This window comes from Chinchilla lanigera, unplaced genomic scaffold (assembly GCF_000276665.1).
Source record: "Chinchilla lanigera isolate Chin_1 unplaced genomic scaffold, ChiLan1.0 scaffold00084, whole genome shotgun sequence".
NCBI lineage: Eukaryota > Metazoa > Chordata > Mammalia > Rodentia > Chinchillidae > Chinchilla > Chinchilla lanigera.
In genome coordinates, this window is record NW_004955485.1 from 6460042 (window position 1) to 6486351 (window position 26310).

Genomic DNA, 26310 nt, shown 5'->3' on the forward strand with positions numbered 1-26310 from the left:
AGTTACTCAGAGCAGACATAAGCCAGGGTATCTTTGAAGATTATGTAGAGATACTATCGCAGTTACTTCCCTGTTGCCGGCACAAAACACCCACACCCGAAACTTAAAGGAGAAGTTTATTTTGGCTCATGTTTCAGTCCACAGACCAAGGCAGAAAGGTCAAGGTGGAAGAGCTTGCTCAGAAGAAAACTGCCCATCCCAAAGCAGCTAGGAAGCAGAGAGAGAAGCAAGGCGCCAGGGATAAAAATAAGTCCACCCTCCCGGGTCACACCCTCAACGACTCACTTCCAACCAGGCCCCCAAAATCACATTCGGCTACTGAACCCATGGATGGATGAACCCACGGATGAGTGCAGTGCCCCATGATCCAATCATCTTTTGAACACAGGAGACTTGGGGGGGCGGGGCAGGCATTTAGACCAAACAGGACCAGATGCCAGGCACTTCCATCATCACACTATTCCCCCATTACAATGACATCATCATAGTGTGACTTCATAATATTGTCTCCTAAGAGCAGCCAAAGCAACTGAGAGCTTAGAGGACATCTTTGCTTCGCTAACCAAGCTCTGCAGGCCAGGCTGCTAAACACGCTCAATATATGCTTCCTTTCAGAATGAGGGCCATTTTCACACCACTTCTGGGTGAAAATGAAATATTTGCTGCACTCAAAACAAGAATTCAGTGAACCTGGGGAAAAACGTACTCTACATTTAGACTTGCTTCCCATGTTGATTTACCTTTTGTTGGTCTCAAGCTATTGCAATTTTAATATGATTTATCAACAGTATCATTAAGATTTTAAATGCCCTAAAAAATGAAAACATACACAGGTTATGGAGTAAGTGACAGATAAGATTTTTTTACATCTTCAAGCACTGCTGCTTTCTTCTCCAGATCATCTCTGATAAAAAAATATCTATTTTTGTGACTCTCCCAACTCAACCCAGGTCTGTACAAGACTGTCCTGCATAGGAATTAGATATTTGATCCACATTTGCAGCTCACTCCTTTGTACACAAGAAACAGAACTTGGACTGTGTCACACTGCAGTCATTTTAAGCTGCTTTCAGTCTTGACCATGAGAAAGTTATTTTTCTAAAGTGAACAAATGTGCACCCGGAGCAGTCCTCTAGCAAGTGATTACAGCAAGGTTTGGAGGCAAAAGTTTAACATACAAGAAAGCCAACTGCCTTCTTTTTAAAATTTGAAATTTAAAATACATTACCATTTTCTTTACCATCAATAGAGTAAACAAGCTATAAATCTAACAAAACATGTATAATCTGTGTATGAGAAAAACTACAAAACCTTGGTAAGAGAACTCAAAAGATCTGAATTATATAGAGATTACAGGTACTTGGATAGAAGATTAAATATTGTCAAGATGTCAGTTCTTCCCAACTATATCTTTAAATTTAATTCCAATCAAGATATCAAGTTATTTTATGAAAACTGACTGATTCTAAAATTTATACACAAAGCAAAAGACCCACAATAGAGAGCCCTTCCTAGAAAGCCCAGGAATCTATACACATAGTCAACTGATCTTTGACAAAGGAGCAAAGGCAATTTAGTAAATTGTGCTGGAACAACTTGACATCTACATACAAAAAAAATCTAGATGTAATCTTACAACTTTCACAAAAAAAATCAAATGTAAAACTATAAAACTCCTAGAAGACAATAAAAGAAAAGTGTAAGTGACCCCTGAGCTTGGTGATAACTGTTTAGATACCAAGTCACAATCTATGGAGGCAAAAAATTCACAAATTGTGCTGCATTGAATTAAAAACTTCTGTTCTATGAAAGACTGTTGAGGGTTGTGGATGTGGCTCAGTGGTGGAGTGCTTGCCTAGCATACACAAGGCCCTGAGTTCAATCCCCTGTACCGCACACACAAAAAAGAGAGACTGTTGAGAGAACAAAAAGACAAACCAGAGACTGAATGAAAAATCTCTGGAAAACATTTATCAGATAAAGTACTAGTGTCCAAAATATACAAAGAACACTTAAAATTCAATGATGAGAAAATGAAAAACCCAAGTAAAATAAGCAAAAATATGTCTACACACCTTACTAAAGATATACAGATGGAAAATAAGCAGATGAAAAGATGCTCACATCATTTGTTTTTTGTGTGGGAAAACAGCAATGCCCTGCCATTACCATGTATTAGAATGTCTGAAATCCAAGTGCTGGTAATACTAAATGCTGGGGAGGAACAAGAGAAATAGTCTCATTGCCTTTTGGAAGATGCTTTGGCAAGGTCTTACAAACCTACACTGATACTTACCATGTGACTTTGCAATTACACTTCTTAGCATTTACCCAAGTGAGTTGAACACATACACTTCTATGAAAAAAGCTGCACATGAATCCTTATAGCAGCCTTACTCATCATCACCCAAACTTGAAAACAACTAGGTTGTCTTAGTGGGTGAGTGGATAAACAAAGAAGCAATGGGACATTGTTCAATAATAGAAAACGGCTAACAGGCCCCCGAAAGAGTGGAGCTTTAAACGCATATGACTCACTAATAAAAGCCAGTCTGAGAAGCCTGCATCCTGTGTGGATCCTACTGCGTGGATTCTGGAAAAGGCAAAACTGTGGAAACAGTACAAAGATCAGCGGCTGCCAGGGGTGTGGTGAGGCAGCCAGGGGTGTGGTGAGAGGTGCGAGCAGGGGGAGCACGGGATTTTCACCGCAGTGAGACCATTCTTTATGACTGTGATGGCAGCCACCTACGTGGAAACACTTGTGGAAACACACAGAATGAACAAAACAGAGTGAGCCCTAATGTAAACTACAGACTTTACCAATCATAGTACAGTGTATCATTATTGCCTCATCTAGTCCAACAAATGCACCACGCTAATGCAAGACGTCCATAATGGGAGAATTGCATATGCAGAGAGGCAGAGGCAGCGGAAGTCTCCATACTTTCTGCTCAAATTTTCTGTAATTCTAAAACTGCTCTAAAAAACAAAGTCTTATCAGTTTAAACAAGAACGATGTCTACTTTCCTGTTTCTCAGCTTATTCATCAGGCAATGTGCTGGTTAATCTTAACTGTCAACTTGACTAGATTCTGACTCCGGGAGATGTGATTGGATGGAGGGACGCTCTATCCCATAGGAGGTAGATCCGTCTGCAGGTGTTCATAGATGAACGTGCTGTCAGGAGGTAGAGCCAGCGGGAGGGGACATGCCTTTGGGGAGTACCTCTCGCATGGGTGCTCTTCCCCTGTACTCTGAATACCGGCCACCAGGAAGTGAGCCACTTTGCTCCTCCATACCCTTCTGCCATGACATTCTTACCTTGGAGTCAGCTGACTCTGGACTGAACCTCTGAAGCCATGAGCCAAAAATAAACCTCTCTTCCTTCCAGTTGCTGGTGTCTGGTATTTTGTCCCAGCAATAAGGAAGCTAAAATGGGCAATAATCTCATTGAATTTCTAGGTAACTCTTGTCTTACAGATGTTACATGGCAAAAAATTTTAATTTACTTTTCTAATCTTAATTAGTTATTATGTCTTACTTTAATTGCATTAAAATATCATTTATTTTTGTGTGAAATAACGAAATTGTTTATTTTTTTAAAATGAGATTGATACCATTTTATTGTAGGAGATGGCATCATTATTTACAGGCTAATAAGAGTATTAAATTCAACCAGATATAATACACCTGTCACAAATGCCTAAAATATTACTTATTGTTTCTCTGGAAAAGAAGTATTGACATTGAAATTATGAAATGATTATTTGTAATCTGCATAAATATGAACATTTTTTTACTAACTCCTCAGACTCACATACGAGACAGTGATTTAGAACATGTTTCCGCAGCAGAGTCCTATTTTCCATTTGGAATTTTATCTTCCTCTCTTTTACAGACACTCACACGTTCAGGGGAAGTTTGTGTGTGGTGGCTGGAGGATTGCACTTGTGCAAGCAAGATTTATCTGAATACCACAGTGAGTGTGCCTGATAAGTGGATTTTTTAAAAACATTGAATTCTAATCCATCTGTCTTTCCATATTGGTATCTCAGGAGTCTGTGAAAATGCTGGCTGCAGATGGCTTATTGCATTTTACCTGATAGGTGGAGAGCAGTCCCTGTGTGCACAGCATACATGCAGCCCTGGCAGCGGGATGTAGTGTGCTTTACCAGTGTATGTATAAGAAGTGGTGCATTCTTCAGTGGAGGCAGCTATTTCTAGAGTCTTCACAGTCTCCATCTCACTCACATTCTGCCGTTGTGTTGCGGCAGGCTGGGAGGAGGAGAGGGCAGGAGGGCTGTTGCTTTTGCTTTGCAATGAAACTGTTCCTGAGCCATCAACGTTCAATGACTCCACCTGGCAATAAGATCAATTAGAAATGAAGAAATGTTGCCACTCTATCCTGATTAAGCCAAAAATTTTGAAGTGGGAAATGATTGCATCAGTCAGCTACCAAGTACAGAGTTTGTCTGGCCTCGTGTGCATCTCCACCCAGCAGGGCCCCAGTTTTTCTGGGCCTCCTCAACGGCTTTGGTCTCATCTTAGGCCTCATGTCCTGGCATCCAGATGCGGGCAGTGCCAGCCTTGCATCACACTGCCAGAGAAGCAAACTTCTGACAGTAGGGGGAGGATGAGAAAGGAAGTCTCCACCTCCCACAAAGCTGAGTTCACGTCTTCTAATGTCTTAATAACCACTACTCACTGTGGGCAGTGGGCTCAACAATGCTAACCGGCATCCGCTCAGCCCTGGAAATGTGAGTCAGGTCCAGTCCACCCCAGCCAGGAAACAGGACAAGATTGTTACTCGTGGCGTATTCAGGAGGGTGTCGAGGTGCTGCCATTACACCTTCCTCAGTGTGATGCCACTTCTGCCGTGTTCACAGAGCATTTTATACACAATAATGGTAAAAGGAGCCCAAGAAACAATGGTAATGTTTGGGCTTTTTCTGCTGATTACCATCATAGGCTACTGCACAGTTCTAGAAGAGCTCTGGATCTCACTAGGTAAGGAAGTTACGATCCTTCCCCTTTAGAAAATTAAAATCTCAATTATAACAGAGTAAGTAACATACCTCAAGAAGAATATTACAAGATGCAAACGACACATCATTCAATTGGACAAATGAAACTCTCCCCCAAAGTAAAACTGCTTGGCTAAAAGACAGAAATATAAGAAGACTCCATAATCTGTGTGTGTGATAAAGATTTATATGCATACATTTTATTAGCATTTCTAAAGATAGAAGAGATCTGACAAGTTCATCAGATCACATCGCTTTCTACACATGACACACATGCAAATGTGTAGCAGCACTCCTGGGGGCTTATACACCAGGATTTACACCATCCAGAGACCTTCCCTGAGCCCCAAGCCAGCTAGGGTACACTTGTGTGATTCAGTTGGGGTAGACACGCGCTTTTCCCTGCTGGCGGAAACCACTGCCCCGTAGGGCTAGTCGGCAGGCAACCTGCCTGCTTGTGCCGTGTTCCCTGTGAACACTTTGGACAGTGGTCCTCAGGGAGCCCAGCCTTGCTTCTGGACACCTGGAGACAGGCAGTTTGCCACAATTGCGTCCTCTGGCTACGCTGTTTGTCTTGTCCACTAGCCCACCATCGCCCTGGCATGGATTTTGTGAGGCACATGCTACACATACACAACCACGAGAGGTCTCACAAGGGCTTTCAGCTGAGCAGTAATAAGTTGCTGTTGGGAAAACTGACGGAACTGGAGGCCATCATGTTAAACAAAAGACTAGTATCACATGTTTCCTCCCGTATGTGGAATCTGGGGTGGAGAGAGAAGATGACATGAAAATAGAAGGGTCGTTACCACCACGGTGGAGGACTGGGGGAATTCAGAGGGTAGTAGAGATGACGGATACCGTCAAAGTTTGGGATATACATGAGTAAAAATGTCTCAAAGAAACCCATTGTATTGTTCAATGAACATAATAATTATAATTTTTAAATTGTAAGAAAAAAAAAGTCCCACTCAGTTGGGAGACTGCTGTGTTCTAATGACCCTGGACGTTGCGTTCATCCGAGCTCTGTTACCTGCTATGGGATCTGGGGCAGACCCTGTACCTCCCCGGCCTCTATTTTCCCTTCTTTCTGCAAGACAATGATCTCTTAAGTTCTTTTCCCGCCCTGGCATTGCACGAGTGTATTCCAAACAACCTACAAAGTATAACCATAGGGGAATTAATCTGATTCCTTAGGTATTACGGAATAAATGCATTCTCTCAGACATCCTATTCTGTATAAATGATGGTGAGATAAACAGGGATCTGGAATGGGGCTGTTTTTGTTTTTGTTTTTAATGTATGGTCAGAGTTATCCTAAGTCCCCCTCAGTCATCCCAAGATTCATCACAATTCAGAAGACAAAGGCTGGTTTTAAAAATCACTACATTTTACAAACATGTCCAAAAGATCCCAAGAATATGTCCAAATTTTTTTTATTGTATTTTTCACTACTATTGGCCTCATTTTATAAATGTTACTGGCGTACTCATTGGATGATCATTCAAGGGTAAAATAATGCTATTGTTTAAAGTTCAAAAACCTTCCTTATATCCTAGCACGCTAATGTTAGGATTAAGGAACTAGATGTATGTACAGATCGCTATGGTTGCTTATGCAATCAGCTGGGGAGGGCTGAGTTTATAATTTGAAGTAGGCAGCACACCACAGGTTGCGCTCCTGTCTCTCTGCAGGCTTTTCAAAAACTTGTAGGTGCGCGCGCTCTTGTGTGTGTGCTCGGGATGGATGGACCCAGGGCCCCGCCCGTGTGAAGTGCAGCTCTACCGCACAGAGGACCCAGCCCGCTCAGCCTGTGGGGTGCAGCAGATCTAACTGCATTCTCTCCCGTGTGTCTTAAACAGGCAACGACTCTGGCTTGCTCCCCCTCCTCCCTCTCCGCTGCCGTGGGGACCGCGGATGGCTGCCTGCACTTCCTGGACGTGCGCGGGGTGGAGTCCCCTCGGGTGGTCCACAAGGCCTTCCTCTCCCAGGCGCCTGTGCAGCACCTCAAGTAAGCACCCCGCGGCCAGCAGCGCTTTGCTGAGGCCTGTCTGCTGCAGACACCAGCCAGGCCGCTGCCGCTGCTAAGCTTGACATTTGTTTTGAGTCGTGATGTGCTCAGCAAGTCTAACGTTCAGAAAATGCAGAGGGCGTGCGGTGGGAAGTCCCTGCCCGCCCAGCTCTCTCCCTGTGTCCCTCCAGCTCTCCCTGACGGTGCACCAGGCTCCTCTGCTGGCTCCTGGGCAGCTCCGCGCGGCACAGACTCTGCTGTCCCTTGCTCAGATGAGGATGGCGAGGCTCAGGAGTTTAATACCTTGCTCACAGTACCCAGATAGGATGTGGCTCAGCGAGATCGGAGGCCCTGAGGCTGGGCCCAGAGTCTCTGCTGCTGCTTTTAAAGGGAGCAAACTACACACAATGTTCCGGAGCTCCCTTTTCCCCCTTAGCGGTATATTTTGAAAAATATTTTCTATCAGCCTTTCTTGTTTTTCTTTATAGTGGTATGTATCCCAGCGTACGACTATCTCTGCTTTTTTATTTTACAAAAACAGCGTACTGATGGACATTTAGAGTGCCTCAGATCTTTCGAAGCTGTATTTTGAAGGCAGCGTGGTAGACACACTGAATTCGGACGTGCGCGTTGCTGCTATTGTCTCTCGCTGTTTATGGCAGCCTATTGAATGCGAGCCCTAAAACACTGGTCAGAAAGGAAGTATGCCGGCCCCTGCTGGGCTAGGAGATTCACATTCAGGCCAGGAAGAGAAGCGTTTGCCCAAGATTTACAAGAGGAGCTGGGCTGCGGTCTTCTGAGCGGCTCCTGCCAAACCCACAACCTCTAGCTGGGGGGGGGTGGGGGGGTGGGCATCATCCCCTTGGCAGAATCCCCCCATTTTCTGAACCATATGTTTTTTGTGCCTCTTCTTTCTCAGATCCTTATATCTTATGCCAAATTTGTATACTTCCACTTTTTCTAATTTGAGGACATTGTAGAAATGTTTTCCTATGTTTGTCCTCTACCTGTGGGGTATAAGTCATGGGGTACTGGAAAGTCACTTCCATCACTAATTTGAGAATTACTTATTTCCACTTGAAATTTTAAGAAAGCTCTACTGACACAGTTCGTTCATTTATGATGAAGCAATTGCCCGTCTTCCCTGTACAGTCCTCTTGATTGTATTTTTTAAGTTGTAATTTGGAATAGGCTTGGCCTACAGTACTATGATTTCTCTCTCAGCTTTCTTAAGGTCGGAGATTATTAAAAGCACAGACCACAAGAATGAGTCATTTTGAATGCACTTCCGTGGTCATTCATTCACTGAACTTGTTTAGCATCTAGCTGGTAAAATAAGTAAGATCTGACCATTAGATTCTTCTCTTCTAGCTATGACCAGAGAGGACTGTACCTGTTGGCTGGGACGTCAGAAGGAAAAGTCTTTGTTATTGATGCCAAACCCACAAGCTCCTTTCAGATTCTTGGATTCACAGGTGCGACAGAGGGTGTTTATTAGGCTATGAAAGTGGCACTAGGGCACAACAATTATTCATGGCATATTTTCTAAAAGAAAAAACCCACAAATTACAGTTAACAGCTGCTTAGAAGCATATGTACCCACGCTGTATTTAGAGGTGTTTGGATAACTAGAGTTATCTGCTTAGAACATAGTTGATGTTGAAGTATTTTCTCATATCAGTTATTGAATTAAATAATAAAATCGCTGGACATTTCTAACATTCTTACACGGAGAAGTGGGGGTGATTTTTCCCCGAAAATGTTTTTTAGACAATACTTAATCTTTCACTGAGTGTTTGCTCTCTGGCTTTAAGTATGCTTTAGTATGTTTTTCCCCAAAGTATATTTATAAATCTCTTCACTGATTTGTAAAAGTTACTGAGTGCCTGGGAGGCGCACAGCACTGAGCCTGACTGGGCATGCAAAGGGTGAAAGACCTCTGTTGGGGGAGGGCAGAGCCGTGCTTTGTAGGTGCCGAGGAGGAGGCAGTTACTTCCGGCAGGTGTGAGGAAAGAGGTAGAGGGTAAGGGGTGCAGCAGACAGAGGGAGAGTTTTCTGGGGGCTGGTAGGATCCTGGCAGCATTTGCATATGTGCAGGGTGTGGCACATTAGTATTTCAGCTCAAGATTTTTTTGAAGAATATTGGATAAATGAAAGTGTTTACCAAAAGATGAGGGTGCCAGTGAAGTCTGAAAGATGACGTAGGGCCCCGAACACCATTTCAAGACGTCTGGAATTTATTCTGTGGTGAGTGGTATGTCACCAGAGTTTCGAGGGGAATTGGCATGATTTGATTTGTTTTTAGGGGATGAGCCTGGCCCCAGGGTGAGAATGCAATAGGAAGGAAAGAAAACAATAAAAAAAGATGTTAGGAAATGCTAATAGTAGTCAGACAAGAGATGAGGATAATCATAATCCTCATGGGGGCAAGTTTTTACTGATGGATGCCCTACTAGGGGAGAGCAAATGTTTTAAACTCTTGACATATGTTAACTCCTCTAGGCAACTGTGATGAGGCAGACAACTACTATTGTCCCATTTTATTGATGAGGCAATGAAGGCAGGGTGAGGTTAAGTATTTATACAAGGCCACACAGGTAGTTAGCTGTAGATCTAGGACTCAAAATCTGGAAAAAAAAATGGATAAACTCAAGTGCAGATAAATAAGAAGGATGAAGAATTTTGAAAATCAACAAGAGAAGAGCAAACAACAGTGTAGAAAAAGAGCAACAGATTTTATAAAGCTATTGTGAACATTCGCATGCAAAAATGTTCCTGGCATATGTTTTTACCCACAATGCACAAACCTGTGCCATAGCTGTGGAGAGAAGAAAGAAGAAACACTCTGAGTGATGGAACTGTCAGGCCTTGGTGTTGGGTTATATGCAGAAGCAAGGTGTGTTCATCAGCCTTGCATTCCTGTGACACATTCCTGAGATAAACCAACTCCGAAGAAAAAGGTTTATTTCTGCTCACAGTTTTGGAGGTTGTAGTCCATGGTCGGCTGGCTGCTTGCTTTGGGGCCTGGGTGAGGCAGCACGTTGTGGTGGGAGCAGGTGGTAGAGGAAGCTGGAGGAAGGTTCTTATCAGAAGGCGGCGGAACTTGAGGGCAGAATAGAAGGATCCATAGGGCTCATGAGAGGCTAAGAGGAGATGACCGCTAGTGCACGGTCCAGCAGGAGGAATGGGCTCAGCGTCACAGATTGGACCTGAGATGGGTTCTTAGATCAGGGTCAGGAAACACAGGGGACAGGACGGGACAGAAGACACGCGACTCAGGGTGAGGGCGCCAAGGCTGTGCCTGTGCCAGGTGGCCCCGGCCTTCCTCCTGGAGGAGGAGGGAGCCATCAGCCTGGGCTGAGAAGGTGGCGGGCGGGAGAGGAGGCTCCAGGCGCGGCAAGTGCTGCTGAGGTCCCACGAGCTGGGTTTCCAGAGGACAAATGCAGAGTCCTGGGTGGTATTTCCGCCACACACACACACACACACACGTACACGCACATGCACACGCACTCCTTAATGGGAAGAACAGTGATGTCCAAGTCTAGTGGCAGGGAGAGAGGACGAAGTGGTGAAGAGCCAGGGCAGCACGGCGTGTGGAGAGTGGGCACCATCCCAGGCGGGAAAGGCCCTGGGCCGGACTGAGCTGCCTGGAATCTGCAGTTCCAGATATCTGATCAGAAGAAATCCACTAGTTCATCAGAAAGTCTGTGTCACAGCCAGGCATGAGGGCACAGCTTGTGATGCCAGCACTCTGGGAGGCTGAGGCAGTAGGACTGCAAGTTCAAGCCCAGCCTGAGCAATGGAGCAGCTTAGTAAGACCGGGCCTCAAAATAAATACCAAAAAGGACTGGGGACCTAGCTCACTGCGAAGGCCCAGGATTCACTCCTCTGTATGAGAAAAAAAAAAAGCCCCGGATACTTACATTTAAAGGTCACTTTGAATTAGAGTATCAGTAACTAAACTGGGTTCTCCAGATTGAGGGCAAGTCTATAACGTGATATCTTAATTGGGATGATAAAGGGTTCTTTGAATTTAACCAATGATGACTGTGGGTTGATCCCATTGCTTTCAGAGGTGAGCAAGGAACTTCTACAAATATCCACAGTGTCTCTTTTGGGAGCAAATATAGTGCAAGTGATAGCACTTTCCTCGGTTGCAGAACCAGAAGGAAGCAGGCTGGCAATATTTATTCTGCCTAGAATACTACCACAAGGTAAAGAGAAATGAACAACCCAGCCCCTCTGTACCGGCCCAGTTGAGTTGTTGCTATAACTTTGTTTTGATTTGTTTTGCTTTTGTTTTTGTTTGTTTTGAGCGGGGTCTAGTGACAGCATTTTTCTCCCTTAGCATGTGAAGAGGTAAGATGGCTACTTTTTGTGTGTCCTTACAGAGGAAAATTGGTGTGGTTGCTAAACAGTTTGAAAAGTGGGCTTTCCTCCAGGCCTTATCACTCATGAACCTCCTTCACTTTTAGAGAAAAGAAGTGGGGCCTGCTGACACTTACGTCAGATTTATATGTAATTCTGTGATGTTCCTGGTTTTATAGCTTTGAATATACACAGTTAAATTCAGGTAGTTTACAGTGCAGTCACCTTTGCTAATAAAATTCTGAAGAAAGCTTTCTTTACAACAGAGGTATGAGAAAATAGGCAGTCCTTGTTTTAGATGACAGATGCTTCCGGGTAGTGATTTTCCAAGTATGTAATTACAGAGTATCAGAGAAAATCTCCAAGTCTTTCTCTGTTTTAGTTAGTAATCCCTATACTATCACAAGTTTATTTTAATGCTATTTCCTTAAGTTAATTGACCATGGTTTACAAAAGATATTTTATCATAAGGGTTTCTAGGGGAGTTAATTAATTTTAAAATCATTTTAATCACCAACTAGCCTCTACAATATTAATCAAGTATTTAAAATCTTTCCTTTTGTTTTCCTAATTGTCCATAATGGCTTAAAATAGAAAATAAGTATGGTACAAGTGATCTCTTTTCTTCCCCAAATATTATACTTTGTACAGGTTTTGCCGACGAAAGGGGGAGGCTGAGAGATGAGCTCATTTATAAGCACCTGTATGAGATAGAGCACACTCTGTCTTCTGCAGTCTTGGACTTTCAAAGTAACCAAATATATGGGTTCTGCAGCCAAGTGCCGTACATCTGTAGCTATCATCTTCCTGAACAAGTATGCCAAACTTTAAGCATGTATTATTTATCTTAGAATTCAAGTTTGCATTGTGCAGTTAGGCCTGATATCTTGACTGTTGTAACAGAGTAGCCCAGGTGAAAATTGGTCTTATTATGTTAACATAATTCTCTTGAACAAGGTATATATTAGTGTTACTTGTTAATCCATCATTAAATATATTCGAGCAACCCCACTCCTGAGCCACATTGGTGCCGAATGTATCATACTGGTCAGATAAACATACAGGTGATAAAATATTATTGTAGTGACTTAAAAAAAAATCTAACAATAAAAAGTCAATTCCATAGATGCCAAGGACCAAAGAGTAGATGGCTTTCAGTGGAACTTTGCACATTGGCCCTAAGCAGAATTGCACAAAATATTAAAGGACATTTCTGCCCCTTCCCCACTGTCTAGCACACCCTGGTTGGCTGATCCTCTGCTCACTGCCCTTCTTCCCATGGGCCATGCAGTGTCCCATTAATGCCTATCTTTGGGCCCCAAGAGAACCCACCTCCTTGTCCTTCTAAATTTCTCAGTCAAAGCCTTTTCCACCCAGAGTAGCCAGTATTAGACATTGAAATCAGGAGGAGAAAGAAGGTTCATGGCAAGGGGGCTTCTAGAAGAGTTGAGTGGAGGATCTGGACTTTGAGGAATAGGTCAGATTTAGATGCAGAGAGATGGTGTGTGCAGTGGGGGTTGCTGATAGCAGGTGGGCCTGGCTGGGGGATGGGGTAAAGAAGGGCTTTCTGGAAAAGTGAGGGACAGACACATAGGAAGCATACCGATTATTTAGACTTGTACATGAGAATGTATGAAAATGACTGGTAAAAATTAAGGTTGAAGTGTAGGTTGGGATCTTGAATGGCATGTGAGCATGTAGAGAAGACTTTCTTTAGTTGGCAAAAACAACCTCATTTGTAAAAAAAAAAAAAAAAAAAAAAAAAGCACACGGTACACACACAGCTGCCTGCTCTATCCAGTACTGGCTTGTTTCCAAGCACCACATTCATGTATCTGAATTTAACCAGCATTCCGTGCACATCTGCAACCTCGAGTGGCTGCTCACCCGATCTTTGCTGTAATATGGTCCTTTTCTTTGATTGGCAGGAACACGGAAGCATCTGCATTCTTAAACCACACCAAAAAGTACAAAGCAAACACTATGGGCCTGGAATGCTCCATCTGTCCTCACACGGACTGTGGCTCATAACAGTAGCTAAGTGTGGAATACTGTGTATCCGAGATGTTCACACTTTGGTAAATCCCTTTTCTAAAACAGGTACGGGGTGTGTATATTGGTTTCAGATAAGGAACAGAAGCCCTTAGATGATGAATGGGAGCTTATTCTAATCGGCTCAACTTTTTGTGATCACTGCCGGCCGGTATTAATGACTAACACTTTATGGGCGATTTGCTGCTTTCGTTGGACTCCCCAATGGAAGAAATTCTGCCCGGTAGGGAGATCTGCAGGTATAGAGTGCAGGGCAGGGCACCGCGCAGCAGATCCAGCCCAGCTCACTCCACCGCTTCTGTGTCTTGGGCATCCAGGGAGCATCACTGAATTCCAGTTGCTCAGATGACACTTTCTGAAGCCTAGGAGCCCTCGCTCTCTCTGGAGGGCATATTGCTGGGAGTTCTCTCTCTCTCTCTCTCTCTGTCTGTCTCTGGAGGGCATATGGCACAAAGCCGTGCACACTTCCTGCCCGCTGGCCTATGGGGCCTGGTCCCTCAGGGGAGGCTGGAGGTGCCAAGGGTGGATGCTCTGAGTCACCGCAGACTCAGTGCCCGTCCGCCTCAACGACCACCATCTTTCTGATTTCCACTGTTCTCAGACCTCGCAGAAAGTGAAAGCAGTTGCTTCTCCTCAAGGGGTGGGGAATCCTTTCCTAAGAGTGGTCTATGATTCTTACCTGGAGCACTCTATCACCTACCTAGAACTCCCCGGAGTCCATAGATAACCTGACTCCTAGCTGGATGCATCCCAGCTCTTTTGCTCATCCCTTAAAGAAACCATATTTGGGCAAAAGTGATCCTATTATATGGGAAAAATCTCAAGTCCCTTAGAGGTTATTTTAAAGTGAATGATTTAGCCGGGCGTAGTGGCGCACACCTGTAATCCCAGCACTCTGGAGGCTGAGGCAGGAGGGTCGCTGTGAGTTCGAGACCAGCCTGGGCTACAAAGTGAGGTCAAGGCCAGCCTGAACTCTATAACAAGACCCTGTCTCAAAAAGACAAAAAAATAAATAAATAAAAACAATGAAGTGAATGATTTGCCATCTGTTACACTGTCTGCTATTCACATAAACTGTAAGGTACAGTGCATCTCAGAGTGGCCCCCAATAGCAAGGTGTCAGAGTTGTGAGTGATGCTATGACCTACACTCCAGTACTGAGCACCTCATATCTGAGGCTACTTTTGGTAGCACCATTTGCAAAATCAACCCAATGTCCGTGAACAGAAGTCTAGGTAAATAAAAATTTATTATGATACAAAATCAGCACACCAGTAAAACATGAACTATTACGCAGCTATGGTGCAGACTGAGGAAATCTTTATGTAACGATATGGAAAGAACATCGCAATGTACTGGTTGTTAAGGGCAAAAGCAAGCCTTCTTGTTGTTTGGCGGGTTGGTTTAGTTGGTGTCCGTCTTCACAGTGCCCATCACCCGCTGGCATCACACCCAGCCGCCTTGTGCACCAGGAGCCTGCCTGCTTGAAGGCACCTGAATTTGCCCTCTCTACTTGCCCAAGGCCCCACCCTGACCCCACAGCTCTCAGGCACCCCGTTCTCTTCTCCATGTCTGATCGCCTACTGCAACTCAGTGATCTCTGCACGCTGTACAAAGCTGTGGGAGAACAAACCGGCATTGGTGAAGAGGTTCAAGGCGGGCTTTAAGTGCTGCATATTCCCCAGAGTTACTTCCACACCAAAGCGCTCAAAGTGCTATGAGCACATAGAGAAGATTTAGCCACCAGCAAACATGCATGCAACCTGTTCGAAAAACCATGTGTAGAGTTGCCTTTGTAACTTCTCCACTTTGTCCCTAAAATTCTTGAGGATACGTTTGCTCGGTGTCGGAGTCACTCCCACCAGGGGCATGGGATTCAGTCCGTGAGAATTTCATTGGATGGACAAAGCATTCTGGTGAATGGGAAAGATGACGGCGCCCTGGTCTTCCTCAAATGGAAGTACGTACGGCACAGTAAGCAGCCCCTGGGATGTGGTGCTCTAGATTTTTACTATTACCTGAGCACAGCAAGGTGAATATACCAGCAGGCAGCTGCTATTGAAAAGATGGTGTTAGACTCGCAGATTCCCAGACAAGAGAGCACACCACCCTATATAGGTCACATGGGAAGCAGCAGGGCAGGTCAGATGGCTGGGGCGTGGGGAAGTGTGGGTGAGAGGCATGGTTTCTCTTAGAAGGATTGGGCTGGCTTAGGATGCGTTGGTCTGGAAAGTATCAGCAGGTTCTGGGACCTGGCCCTGCGGAGTGAGAGCCTCCTCAACTCCAGGTGGCTGGAATGTGGCCTGTGGACAGGCTGGTTGCATTTGAAAGACCACCCCGGGATGAGTTATTACTATCTCTAGGACCTGCCTAATGCTGAAAGGAGTGGTCCTCCCAGGATCGGTGAGGTCCCAGATGTCAAAGCTGCAAAGTACATAATATAAAAAAGGATAGTCAGTGTATGTGAGGATGAGCAGACCTACATTCCGCAGCATCTGCTGGAGGATAGGGAATGAGGACTGTCATGAACATTAGATAACAGTGACATATGTATGCAGGTATGTATGCATGTATATATGTAGGTATGTATGTCTGTGTGTGCGTGCATATGTATGTATGTGTGCATGCATACATTTACTCACTAGTTAGATATTGCTTAGATGATATTAACTTGTTTAGATTAGTTTGCTTAGACTAAAATTAAAATTCTAAACATATCAGTGCTACCCAAACATACTGATGATGTCCAGCGAGTAGAAAGCATGTAGATGACGCAGAAGAGACAGCCTGGACTCTAAATGCTGCCTAGTTTTATCTGCTGATGGATATCTCTTATCAGTGTGTGATTAATTTCAGCAAAAAATATTTCCTAATACCTCCTGTGATTGAAGCAGTAATAAAACATGGCCTTTCTTGGTAACCTTATGAAAATGTTAAATATTGTGGAGCATTAAATATTGTGGAGCATTTGTATCGTAATAATTTCGATAGCCATTTATTTGAAAGGCTCATTTGAGAACTGTATTGTCAGGCCCATTTTATACATGGAATCCTAAATAAATATAAAGTTGTATCTTACTTTTTAATAAGTCCTACCACATCCTTTAGAGTCAGTGTGCAGACAGCATCTCAGGCAACAGCAAACAGGTACAGGAAGAAGGAGCTTGCTTTATAGAAATAAGGACACTTGCATCAGTAATGACCTGAAATCTGACTCAGACCAAAGCTGGGTTTGACACCTTGGCCCAGGACTTATGAGCTTGTGACCTTAGGCATGTGACAAGCCCTCTAAGTCATAGATAGCAGTAGCTTAGCCGTGTAAGTTACTATAGCTTTCTGAGAGTCTGTTAGAAGTGCATCTTCTTGGGTCCCATCCTGACCTTCTGCATCAGAAGGTGCGCAAGTGTGGCCAAGAATGAGTGCTCCCAAGCCCTCCTGGTGGGGACATGTCTGAGGTTCAAGGCGCCCTGCTGTGCTGCATGGAAGTGACCCTCCTCCTGCAGAGTGGCTGTGAGGATGGAGCGTGGTATGTGACGGTGCATGTGCAAGAAGCACAGTGCCTGGTGCATTCTGGACTATGTGGGGGCACGCACCCCACAGAGACAAAGAGGCTGTGTCCCGGAGCCCATGAAAGTGTTCTTCTGTAGAAAGTAGAGTTCTAATAACTGCAAGGCTCTGTGGAGAATTGTGCACCTATTTCTTCAAGTAGGGATAATTAGGTATCAGGAAACACTGCTAAATGTGATTTTTAAAAAATTTGTGACTTTGTAATCTATATGTTTTATTTCTTATTAATATAGGAGGCTTGGAGGAAATTTAGTCAATGAAATTATTGAATATTGCCAGCAACTATTTATGTCTCTGAGCAGTGGAATGGAAGAGGAGAATAATTATTTAAGTTTAATGAGACTTTCCTCAGCGTTGGAATATGAATCTGAGTACCCAGTTGAGTTCTGACATGGTTTGCTTGCTTTTTGGGGTTGGGGAGGGGGTTGTAAATCATAAATAAGTTTTCAGTTTATATTTTGTTTAAATACCTATTTAATAGTATTTCTCCTTAACCAGGTATCCCATAGTTTTTAAATAGAATACAGACTACACCTGATGAAAACATTGAGCCTTTCCACAAATAGTCACAAATATTTTACCTAACTTAAACCATAGTACAAGGTCTGGACTTGTCTTGAAAAAATTTTTCTACCGGTACTGATGCTTGGTGGAAGTGATTCATTTATACTTTCATACCGCCTATGATTTAGGAAGTATCTGGCTAGAGGGCAAGATTCATTCATTCTGTCAACAAATACATATTGATTTTCTTCCTACAAAGTGGTAGGCCTGTAGAGATACAGCCCTGAACAAGAAAGGCGTCTTTTGTGGTCTTTGCATTCTAATTGGAGGTCGGCCGTGTGCAGAGATGGATAAATAATAAGCAAGATAGACAAGGAACAGTTAGACAGTGACAAGTTCGATTCGGTGAATGGAAATAGGTTCATGGGACAGTGTTTACCTGGACAGCATCTCCAAGGAGAAATCACACAAGCTGAGATCCAAATTGAAAGGGGGCCACCATGCAGAGAGACAGGGGCTGGAGGGCAAGGAACTCAAGGCGGGGAGCAGAGCTTGGACATGCCGGGTGAGGACCCACAAAAGGCCTGGGCCGTTGGAGTGAGTGAAGGAGAAGGCAGTGGGATGAGGTCCTTGAAGTGGGAGGAGACCGGATGAGGAAGAGCCGGGTAAACAGGTCAAAGTGTGGGTTTCACTGCACACTGCAAGAATCTCTTGAAGTGCTCTGAGCAGAGGACTAACAAGACCTTGGCCGTATTTTTGTAATGATGACTTGCTGCTGTGTGGAGGATGAGTCAGGGGGGATGAAGAGCGGAGGCTGTGGCCAATGGTAGGGGAGAGAGTGCTGGGGAGGCAGTGGTGCGCTCTGTTTCAAGGGTTGATAGATGAGTTAATAAGCTCGGTAATGGACTGCACTTGGAGGGAGAGGAAAAGCAAGGCATCAAGGACAGCTCCTGGATCTTTTTCCTTGAACAACCGCGTAGAAGACCAGAGTGTCCATGGAATGGGGCCAACGGCAGGGGAGGGAGCAGCTGGGGGAGAGAGAAGGGAGTCTGAAATTAGCATTGCCCTGAGCTCAGAAAGCCAATTTGATACCAAGAGGAGATGTCACTTGGCCTGTTGGATTGATGAGACTTGACATTGGCGGGGGAGTTGGGGGGACTGGACTTAATTGGAGAGTCAAAGGATGGGAGTGGAATTTGGAGCCTCAAACTAGTTAAGGTCATGATGAAAGATTGGTCAGAAGAGACGAGGAGAGACCAGCTTGAGAAAGCAGGTGCTAGAGAGCCAGGGAAGAGGGGAGGAAAGCCCAGGAAAGGGAGAGGGTGACCAGGGAGGTCACAGGAGAACCAGGGGGTGACATCCCAGACTCCTCGGGGACATTTGGCTGCAAAGAAGAGCGTAGAAATGCCGTGGTGTGGACATGGATGTGTTGGTCAGTCGGGAGCAGGTTTCCTAAGATATTTAAGTCTGTTTGGGTGCCTTTGGGGGAAGAGCCAGGAGGAGGGAGAAACGGAGGGCACAGAGGGAGATGGGGAAAAGTGGACAGACCTCGAGGAGGAAGGAAAGATTAAGATCCGAAGCACAGGCGCCGGTGCAGGCCTTGGCAGGTGGGACGTGTGGTCCACAACCACGGGAAGGAGTGTGGCGCAAGGACGGTGTGGCCTGCGCAGTCATTTCTGCTTCCTCAGGGACCTTCCAAGTTCCTTGCAAAATGTGGCAGTGAAACCCAGGGCTGCTGTGCAGCTAGTTCACGTATACTTTGGTTTTTTGTGGTGTTTTTTTTTTTTTTTTGTACTAGGAATTGAACTCAGGACCTTGCACTTGCCAGGCAGGGGCTGTGCCACTGAGCTATCTCCCGGGCCCTATACTTTGTATATCGGTCTTTGGAACCTTTCTATTTCTGTGATAAGGACAGACTCATAGGAACGAAGGAAACAAAATACTGCATCTTGAGCAGGCAAATATCCGGTATTTTAAAAATGCAACACATGAAAGGGATTCAATGCAGTTATATGAAGTGAGGTTGGAGGAGGAGAACTTCATGAATTTTTAATCTAAGAAATGTTTGTCTTCTTCTAAGACGGGCCAGAACAAGCTAAGCATTGACTCATTACGAGAGGAATTGGTTGTCCCTGATAGCAAGAAGGAGATTTCCTGGATACAACAGAAAAACCAAGAGGTATTTATCAGACACGGGGAGGTTGGAAGTAATGCCCTTTGATGCACTAAATAGATGAAGTCCCTGTGGAAACCAGTGGAAAGTGGGAAGACTCGATGGGACACTGCCTGGCAGGCATTCTATCAGATGAGTGTAACTTTCCCGCAAGCGAACACACACCCTACACGCAGGCCAGGCTTTTAGGTTAAGATAGATGAGCTTTAGGGACAGTCCTTAGGCTGCTATGAAACCTCAGAAGTGGCCGGGTGAGTCAAGGCACTGCGGGGCCCTCTTCTGGAGTGCGTTCTGAGTGATGTTTGGCTGAAAGCACGGGGTCCAGCAGGAGCGGAAGGGATGCCGTGGCTTCAGCTGTCACCAGGGCGATACAGGCAGCAGGATGGTGGCGGTTCGTGTGAATTCAGCCCATTGCGTAGTCGCACCTGAGTTCCCAGTCAAAGACTACAATTTCTCTTGTCCGTTATTCACCATTTAATTTTTCACCCCTTAATTCCTTTCTTTGCGTTGGCTGTGTAATTGGCACGAGGTGCAGGTTGCTTCAGGGGTCACTTACACAGCATAGATTTCGGCAAGGCACAGCAGAGGTGTCATTTCTCATACACTTCGTATTATTCATCCTGGGGAGAATTTTATTTACATTGCTGGAGAAGTGCGATCTAGGCATCTATCCCAGCCTTTGTCGTCTCTCTCCCTGTCGTTTCTCTTGCTTTGTTAAATGACATGCTTGCTCCATTTCAGGCCATCGAAAAGGAGGTTAGGCTGTTTTCCCAGAAAAGGAAAGAGATAAAAAGCGGAATCAAGGAGCTTGCTAAAACCGTAAGTCTCAGGGTTTCATACGCTAATATGTTTGATTCTCAGACTAAAATTAGGTTTTGAACTCTATCTTGTTCAACAGTGTGGGGAGCCACGCCTCCTTTTTCTCTGTCAATATGCTGAGGTTTCTGGGGTACTTGGACAGGGTCAAGTTTTTGCCAAGTCACACTCCACATAACAGTGGCCTTTTTCTCTGTCCTTCCTAACTACTCTGCCTCCTATAGTATTTTAACAATTATTTTTATCAAATTTATACATTTACATTTTATAAATGTCAGGCACTCTTTTTAGAGAGACTAGCTATCCAACAAAAGACCAGTCCCTCTTTAAACCCAGCTTCTTGGGTCTCAAAGAAATTCCTTCCAGGTTCTTGGTATCCTGAACAAAGAATTGGAAAAGACCCATGAAAAACAGTCGCGAGAACTTATATTTATTGAAGGTAGAAAAGAATTATGCTCTCCAGAGTGAGTGGGCCGGTGAAAAGGGTCACAGCAATCACAGGGATAATGGCAGGAGTCCTTTATATTTCCTGTTCTAGATTGATTCTCCCCCTGTGAACACGGCACTTGGAACGGTTATCCTATCAGAAACTCACTTGGCCTTATGCCAGATTTAAACTGTCCTATCAAAGGCCTGCTTGGTTTTGTGTCAGATATAAATGGAGAATTGAGTATAGCACTCTCTGATTGGTCCAGCCAGTTCCAGTACAGGGTCCAGGAATTTGCATAGTCACCCTGGATTCTGTATCCTGGGTCTCCATGATGGACGGGCCACATCCACTTGCTCAACCAGTTTGCCTTGCTCTGATCTCCTGCCTCACTGCCGCTTTTTTCTCCTAATGCCCCAAAAAAACCAAAGCCCAACTGACACAACTCATAGCCCTTACCAGAACACTAGAGCTCAGTAAGGCCAAAAGGTTAATATTTACACTGACTCAAAATATGCTTTCTTGGTGCTACATGCCCATACTACTATCAAAAAAAGAAATCCTGTCAACAGCTAAATCCCTTATTAAATATCACAAAAAAATCACTTCCTATCCTGTGTCTACCTCCCATCCAAGATGACAATTATAAACTATGAAAGACACCAAAAAAACAAACAGACGAGGCCACACAGAAAAGCCAACTGGCTGACCTAGTGACCAGGACAGCTGCTTGAGAGCCTTTCCTCCGGAGCTCACCCAAACACCCTTATTTTGAAAAAAACAAAACAAAAAACCTGAGTGATGCCATGTCTAATAATACCGGGGCTGAGGCCAAACGGGCTCTATCACAGAAATATCAACTCCTTCCTTCCCAGTGCTACTTATTCTTATAGCCAGACAATAAAAAGAAATCATTAAAACTCTTCACCAGGCTTTCCACTTAGAAAAAACTTATTAACTGGCTCAGAAATTATTTATAGATAAGAGATTCCATTTTAAGGTCAACTAGTTATACAAGCCTAGAAAATATGTCAAAAACCAGCCCTCCCAATAAAAAAAATACTTCCCCCTTCCATAGCAAAATGCAGTAAGAAATACCCAGAAAAAGACTGACAAATCTTACACACATGCCTGCTACACTGAGTGGGCCAAAAATAGGCCAGGTTCTTGTGTATACAAAGGAAAGAATTGCCAAATACAGACTTTGTAATATGTAATAAGTTCTGTGCATGTGTTCCAGGATCTTGTAATTAACAGGTCATGCCTCCTTCCCCAGCCAGCTTTACCATGCCCTAATCTCCTATGTCAGTTTTACAACTTTATTATTCTTGGAGTTAGTGATTGCCTTTGTTTTGGATTACACCTTTCTACATATCTATTACCTACTCAAAATCTCCAAATGGTAGAGCAGTCTTTTCAATATGATTAGATTCTTGAGGTAGTCAATCTGTCAGTGATTTTGGTTTTTGGTGTTTATTTGTTTGTTTGTTTGTTTGAAATAGGGACTTACTATGTAGTTCAGGCTGGTCCTCAACTCACTTTGTAGCCCCAGCTGGCCTCTAATTTGTGGCAATCCTCCTGCCAATTGCTGAGATTATAGGCATGTGCCACCAAGCCCAGCTCGGTGATTTTGTTTCATTTTGTTTCTTGCTTTTGTGGCCTCCCTTCTAGGGCTTTCCATCTTCCATCTCCAGCCTAAGCACCTTGCTCTCTATGCTGACATATGGCGCTTTCCTAGCAGCTTCTCTTGTCAATCTTCCTAAGCATGCTATCATCTTCCCCCTCTGTTTTTCTTTGTTTTCTTGGCCTGCTTTTTCCGGTAGCTATCTCAACAAGACTGCCGTAGCGGCCCCTGTTTGGGAGCAACCTTTAAGACGGAGCTGCACTTCTGGGATGCCATTCAGAGGTTTTCCATCGTGAATGAGCCTGCTGTGGAGAGTTGTGCAAGTTTGGCTCTGCCCTTGAGAATGTACTCAGGGGAGGTGCATTTCTGAAAAATGTCTTTATCCTATTTTCACAGCCCTTTGATGGTTTGCCCAGGAATACAGTGATTTCCCCTTAGAATTTTGAAAGCGTGGCCCATTGTCTTCTGGTTTGCAGTGTCTGCTTTAGAGAATCTAGTGCCTTTCTGATTCCCAATTCTTTGCAGATAGCTAGATTTTTATCTCCGGAAACTCACAGGCTGTCTGTCTCTGCCTCTCTCTGTGTCTCTGTCTCTGTCTCTCTGTCTCTCTCTGTCTCTATCTCTCTGTGTCTCTGTCTCTGTGTCTCTGTCTGTCTCTTCGTCTCTCTGTCTCTCTGTGTCTCTGTCTCTGTCTCTGATGTTTGGAAGCTTCACAGTTATGCATCTCAATGCATTTGATGGATATTTTTCGGTAGCTGTGAAATTGTACTCGCCCCTTCTCCCCCTGTGCTCTGAGCCCCCAGAGGCTGGTCTTTGTGGACAGCAACAATAGACTTTCTTGCTTTCCGGCTTCTGCTTGGGAAGCAACAAGGAGTGGCAGGTGCAGGAGATCAGAGGGCAGGAGATTAGTCAGGCTCTCCCCCAAACCCGCTTGCTCGTTGTTTGTGCGCTGGCAGTGACTCCAGCCCTGTCCCATAGTGCCCCAGCCTCCAGTCCCTACTCTCAGCCCTCCCTCTCCAGACCAAGGAGTGTGGCCGCTTCCCACAATTGCCAGCCCAAGACGCCTTCGCACGCTCTGCTGGTCTTCCTTACCCCGCCAAATCTTCCTAAAAAAGTTCCTCCCTTCAACTTTTCCGCTTGAATGTGTCGCTTGTTTCCTACCATGACCCTAGGTGTTTTTCCCTCATCATGTGTTAGACATCGGATAGCTCTCAAAATAGGAAAACTTTGTCTTTCGGTTCAAGAAAATGTTGTTAAATTTGGCTTGGTAATTTCCACCCCTTTGTTTTTATTTTCCTGATTACTAATCAGGTTCAGCAGCTTTACATAACTCTATAAAGACTGTTGGTATTTCCTCTCCTGAGAATTCTCTGGGCATATCCTCTGCCAGTTTTGCTATTAGGTTGCTTGTCTTTTCTTCTAGATTGTGGGAGTTCTTTATTTTTCTTTTAAATTTAAATTTATTTATGATAATTAAGGTTAGCTACTCTGTGGTAACAAACTCAAAAGGCCCCTGGTGTTGGGACAAGAAGAGTATTTCATCCACCCTAGGTGGGCGTTCAGGTTGGCATCTGTTCCCGCTGTCCTCAGTGCTGTGGCTTCCAAGGCGGCCACACGTGGTGCCTGGCCAGTGGTAAAAAGGGAACACAGCCTGGAGGGGCACAAGGGGCAAACCCAGGAGTGGTCTTCACGGTGGGGTTGAACTGCATAAAATTGCTATTTTACCTGATTTAACCTACAAATATTTTCTATAAAAATATACAGTTCAACCGGCAAAAATACTTCTGTCTTGTCTCTTAACTTTCTCTAATGTGTCTTTTTGAGTGCACAATTCTAAAATTATGCTAGGTGTATTAATCTTTGTTTGTGTAGTTTTTGCTTTTTGTGTATGATTTTAAAAGCCCTTCCAAACATTGGGTGCAGTGATGCATATGGATAGTCCTGGCTATGCAGGTGGCTGAGGCAGGAGGATTCCTTGAGCCCAATAGTTTGAGATCAGTCTGGGAAAGATAGCAAAGGCCCTGTCTCAAAAACAAAACAAAAAAGCCTTCCAAAGTCACACATATTTTCTTCTGCTACTCCTTTAATAACTCCAGTAATGTATTTTTGTAAATGATATGAGGCCTCCATCTAACTTGATCTTTTCAAAGCTTTCTAACCAAATAGACCTTCTTGCTGTACGATGTGCACTTCCCCTGTCAATCCCTGGACTCCAGGTATACAGGATTTGAGTATTAATCTTTTCCTGAGCTAATACCAAAACCTTAAATTGTTATAGCTTTGTGCTTTTAGTCTCTTGAGAGTAATTCTCCCTTTGCTTTCCTCTTTCCAAAAATTTTTGACTTTTTAATCCATATTTACTTTTACATTTGAATTTTAAAATCAGCTTGAGGTGAGCGAATATATTTTTGTTGACTTTTAATTACATGAATGAGTTTAAATTTTCAAAGATCAAATGTTAAAAGTTCAGTAACCACCATAACCCTATAATCTGATTCTTCATCCAGTAGTACATTAAGATAAGCAGAAAGTTTATTTTTCATTGATTGCTGTCTAAAGCATCTAAGAAAACCGTTTATTTCGGGTTTAGCTCTTGACTTGTTATCTTCCTTTCTTATTTCAACATTCAGGTCGTGAGTATGATGGAAGAGAACGAAAAAGTGGATGACATCGCAAAGCTAGACCAACAGGAATTTTGCCTGGATCTCGAGGAACTGGACAGGCTTCAGAATCAAAGTGAAGAAGAGGTAGCAAAGGTACGGAACTATTTCACTTAAACACTACAGAGTCATAACAGAAGACATAAAAACTCAGTGAAGAGAAAGGCTCTGCCTGTGTTAGTTTCCCTCATGCTCTTTATTTCTCCTGAGCTCCGGCTTTTGAGGAGACAGCAGGGCTTGGTAGGGAGCCATAGGAGAACAGTGCTGGGGGCATCGTGAACCCAGCTGGCTGTCAGCTTGTGTGGGGCAGAACGCCAGTCCCGGGAAGCTGGTGGGCCTGCCAGTCAGGCATCCCGACCCTACAGCAACCAGGCCATGAGCCAACCCTAGCCAGGGCCTCAGTAACACAGAGGAGACCAGAGCCCGGTCATGAGCATCTGGACCCGGTGCTGGGCACCGCGTCTGGAGTAGCTAATCCAAGAGCCTCTGCAGTGGACAGAGGCGGGCTGAGCGGGCCCGGGGCCCTGGCAGCGCTGACAGCTGATGTCCAGCACAGCTGTATCTGCCTTTAGCTTAATGGGTCAGAAGCAAGAAGAAATAAACAGCGATTTAAACAGTCATCTGATCAGACAATACAATTCATAGAAATTTTTAAAACAATGCAAGCATTTAACCACTTACCAGCCCCGTCATTTAAATACAGGATGACCAAACTTTGCATATTTTTTCATTAATTTTATAAGACAATATACCAAGAAATATAAAAATGACAATGTTATTAAATTTATTCAGTACAAGCATCGACCAGTTGAAGCGACACCTGCCCGAGTGACACTCAGGGTAGTCAGTACCTAAACGAGCGCACGGCTGGAGTGACACTCGGAGTAAACTGTTGGGTGATTAAAAATCTGAGTGATACCGTTCTTAGCTAGTTTCCTAACCATCCTGCCAACAAAGTGAAATGTGAAAACAGTTTCTGGAGAGGATACTAAGAACCAAGGATTACTGGGTTTCACTTTAAGACCAGTCTTTGGGCAAACCGTTAAACTGAGAATACTTAATTATTTACACAGTAAGTGATAGAA

The 26310-nt window shown here is 44.2% G+C and overlaps 1 protein-coding gene across 1 annotated transcript in view; it reads left to right on the forward strand.

Moving 5' to 3' along the window:
• The window catches only part of Cfap43 (cilia and flagella associated protein 43), a gene marked incomplete in the record, with an annotated part of 97668 nt that overhangs the window by 41979 nt on the left and 29379 nt on the right, over positions 1-26310 (forward strand). Inside the window, 11 exon segments of the mRNA XM_013504069.1 lie at positions 3898-3978; positions 6886-7034; positions 8406-8509; positions 11108-11248; positions 12054-12217; positions 13331-13480; positions 15284-15414; positions 17255-17399; positions 19606-19704; positions 20440-20517; positions 25196-25321. Coding sequence (XP_013359523.1) covers positions 3898-3978; positions 6886-7034; positions 8406-8509; positions 11108-11248; positions 12054-12217; positions 13331-13480; positions 15284-15414; positions 17255-17399; positions 19606-19704; positions 20440-20517; positions 25196-25321 — 1368 coding nt within the window.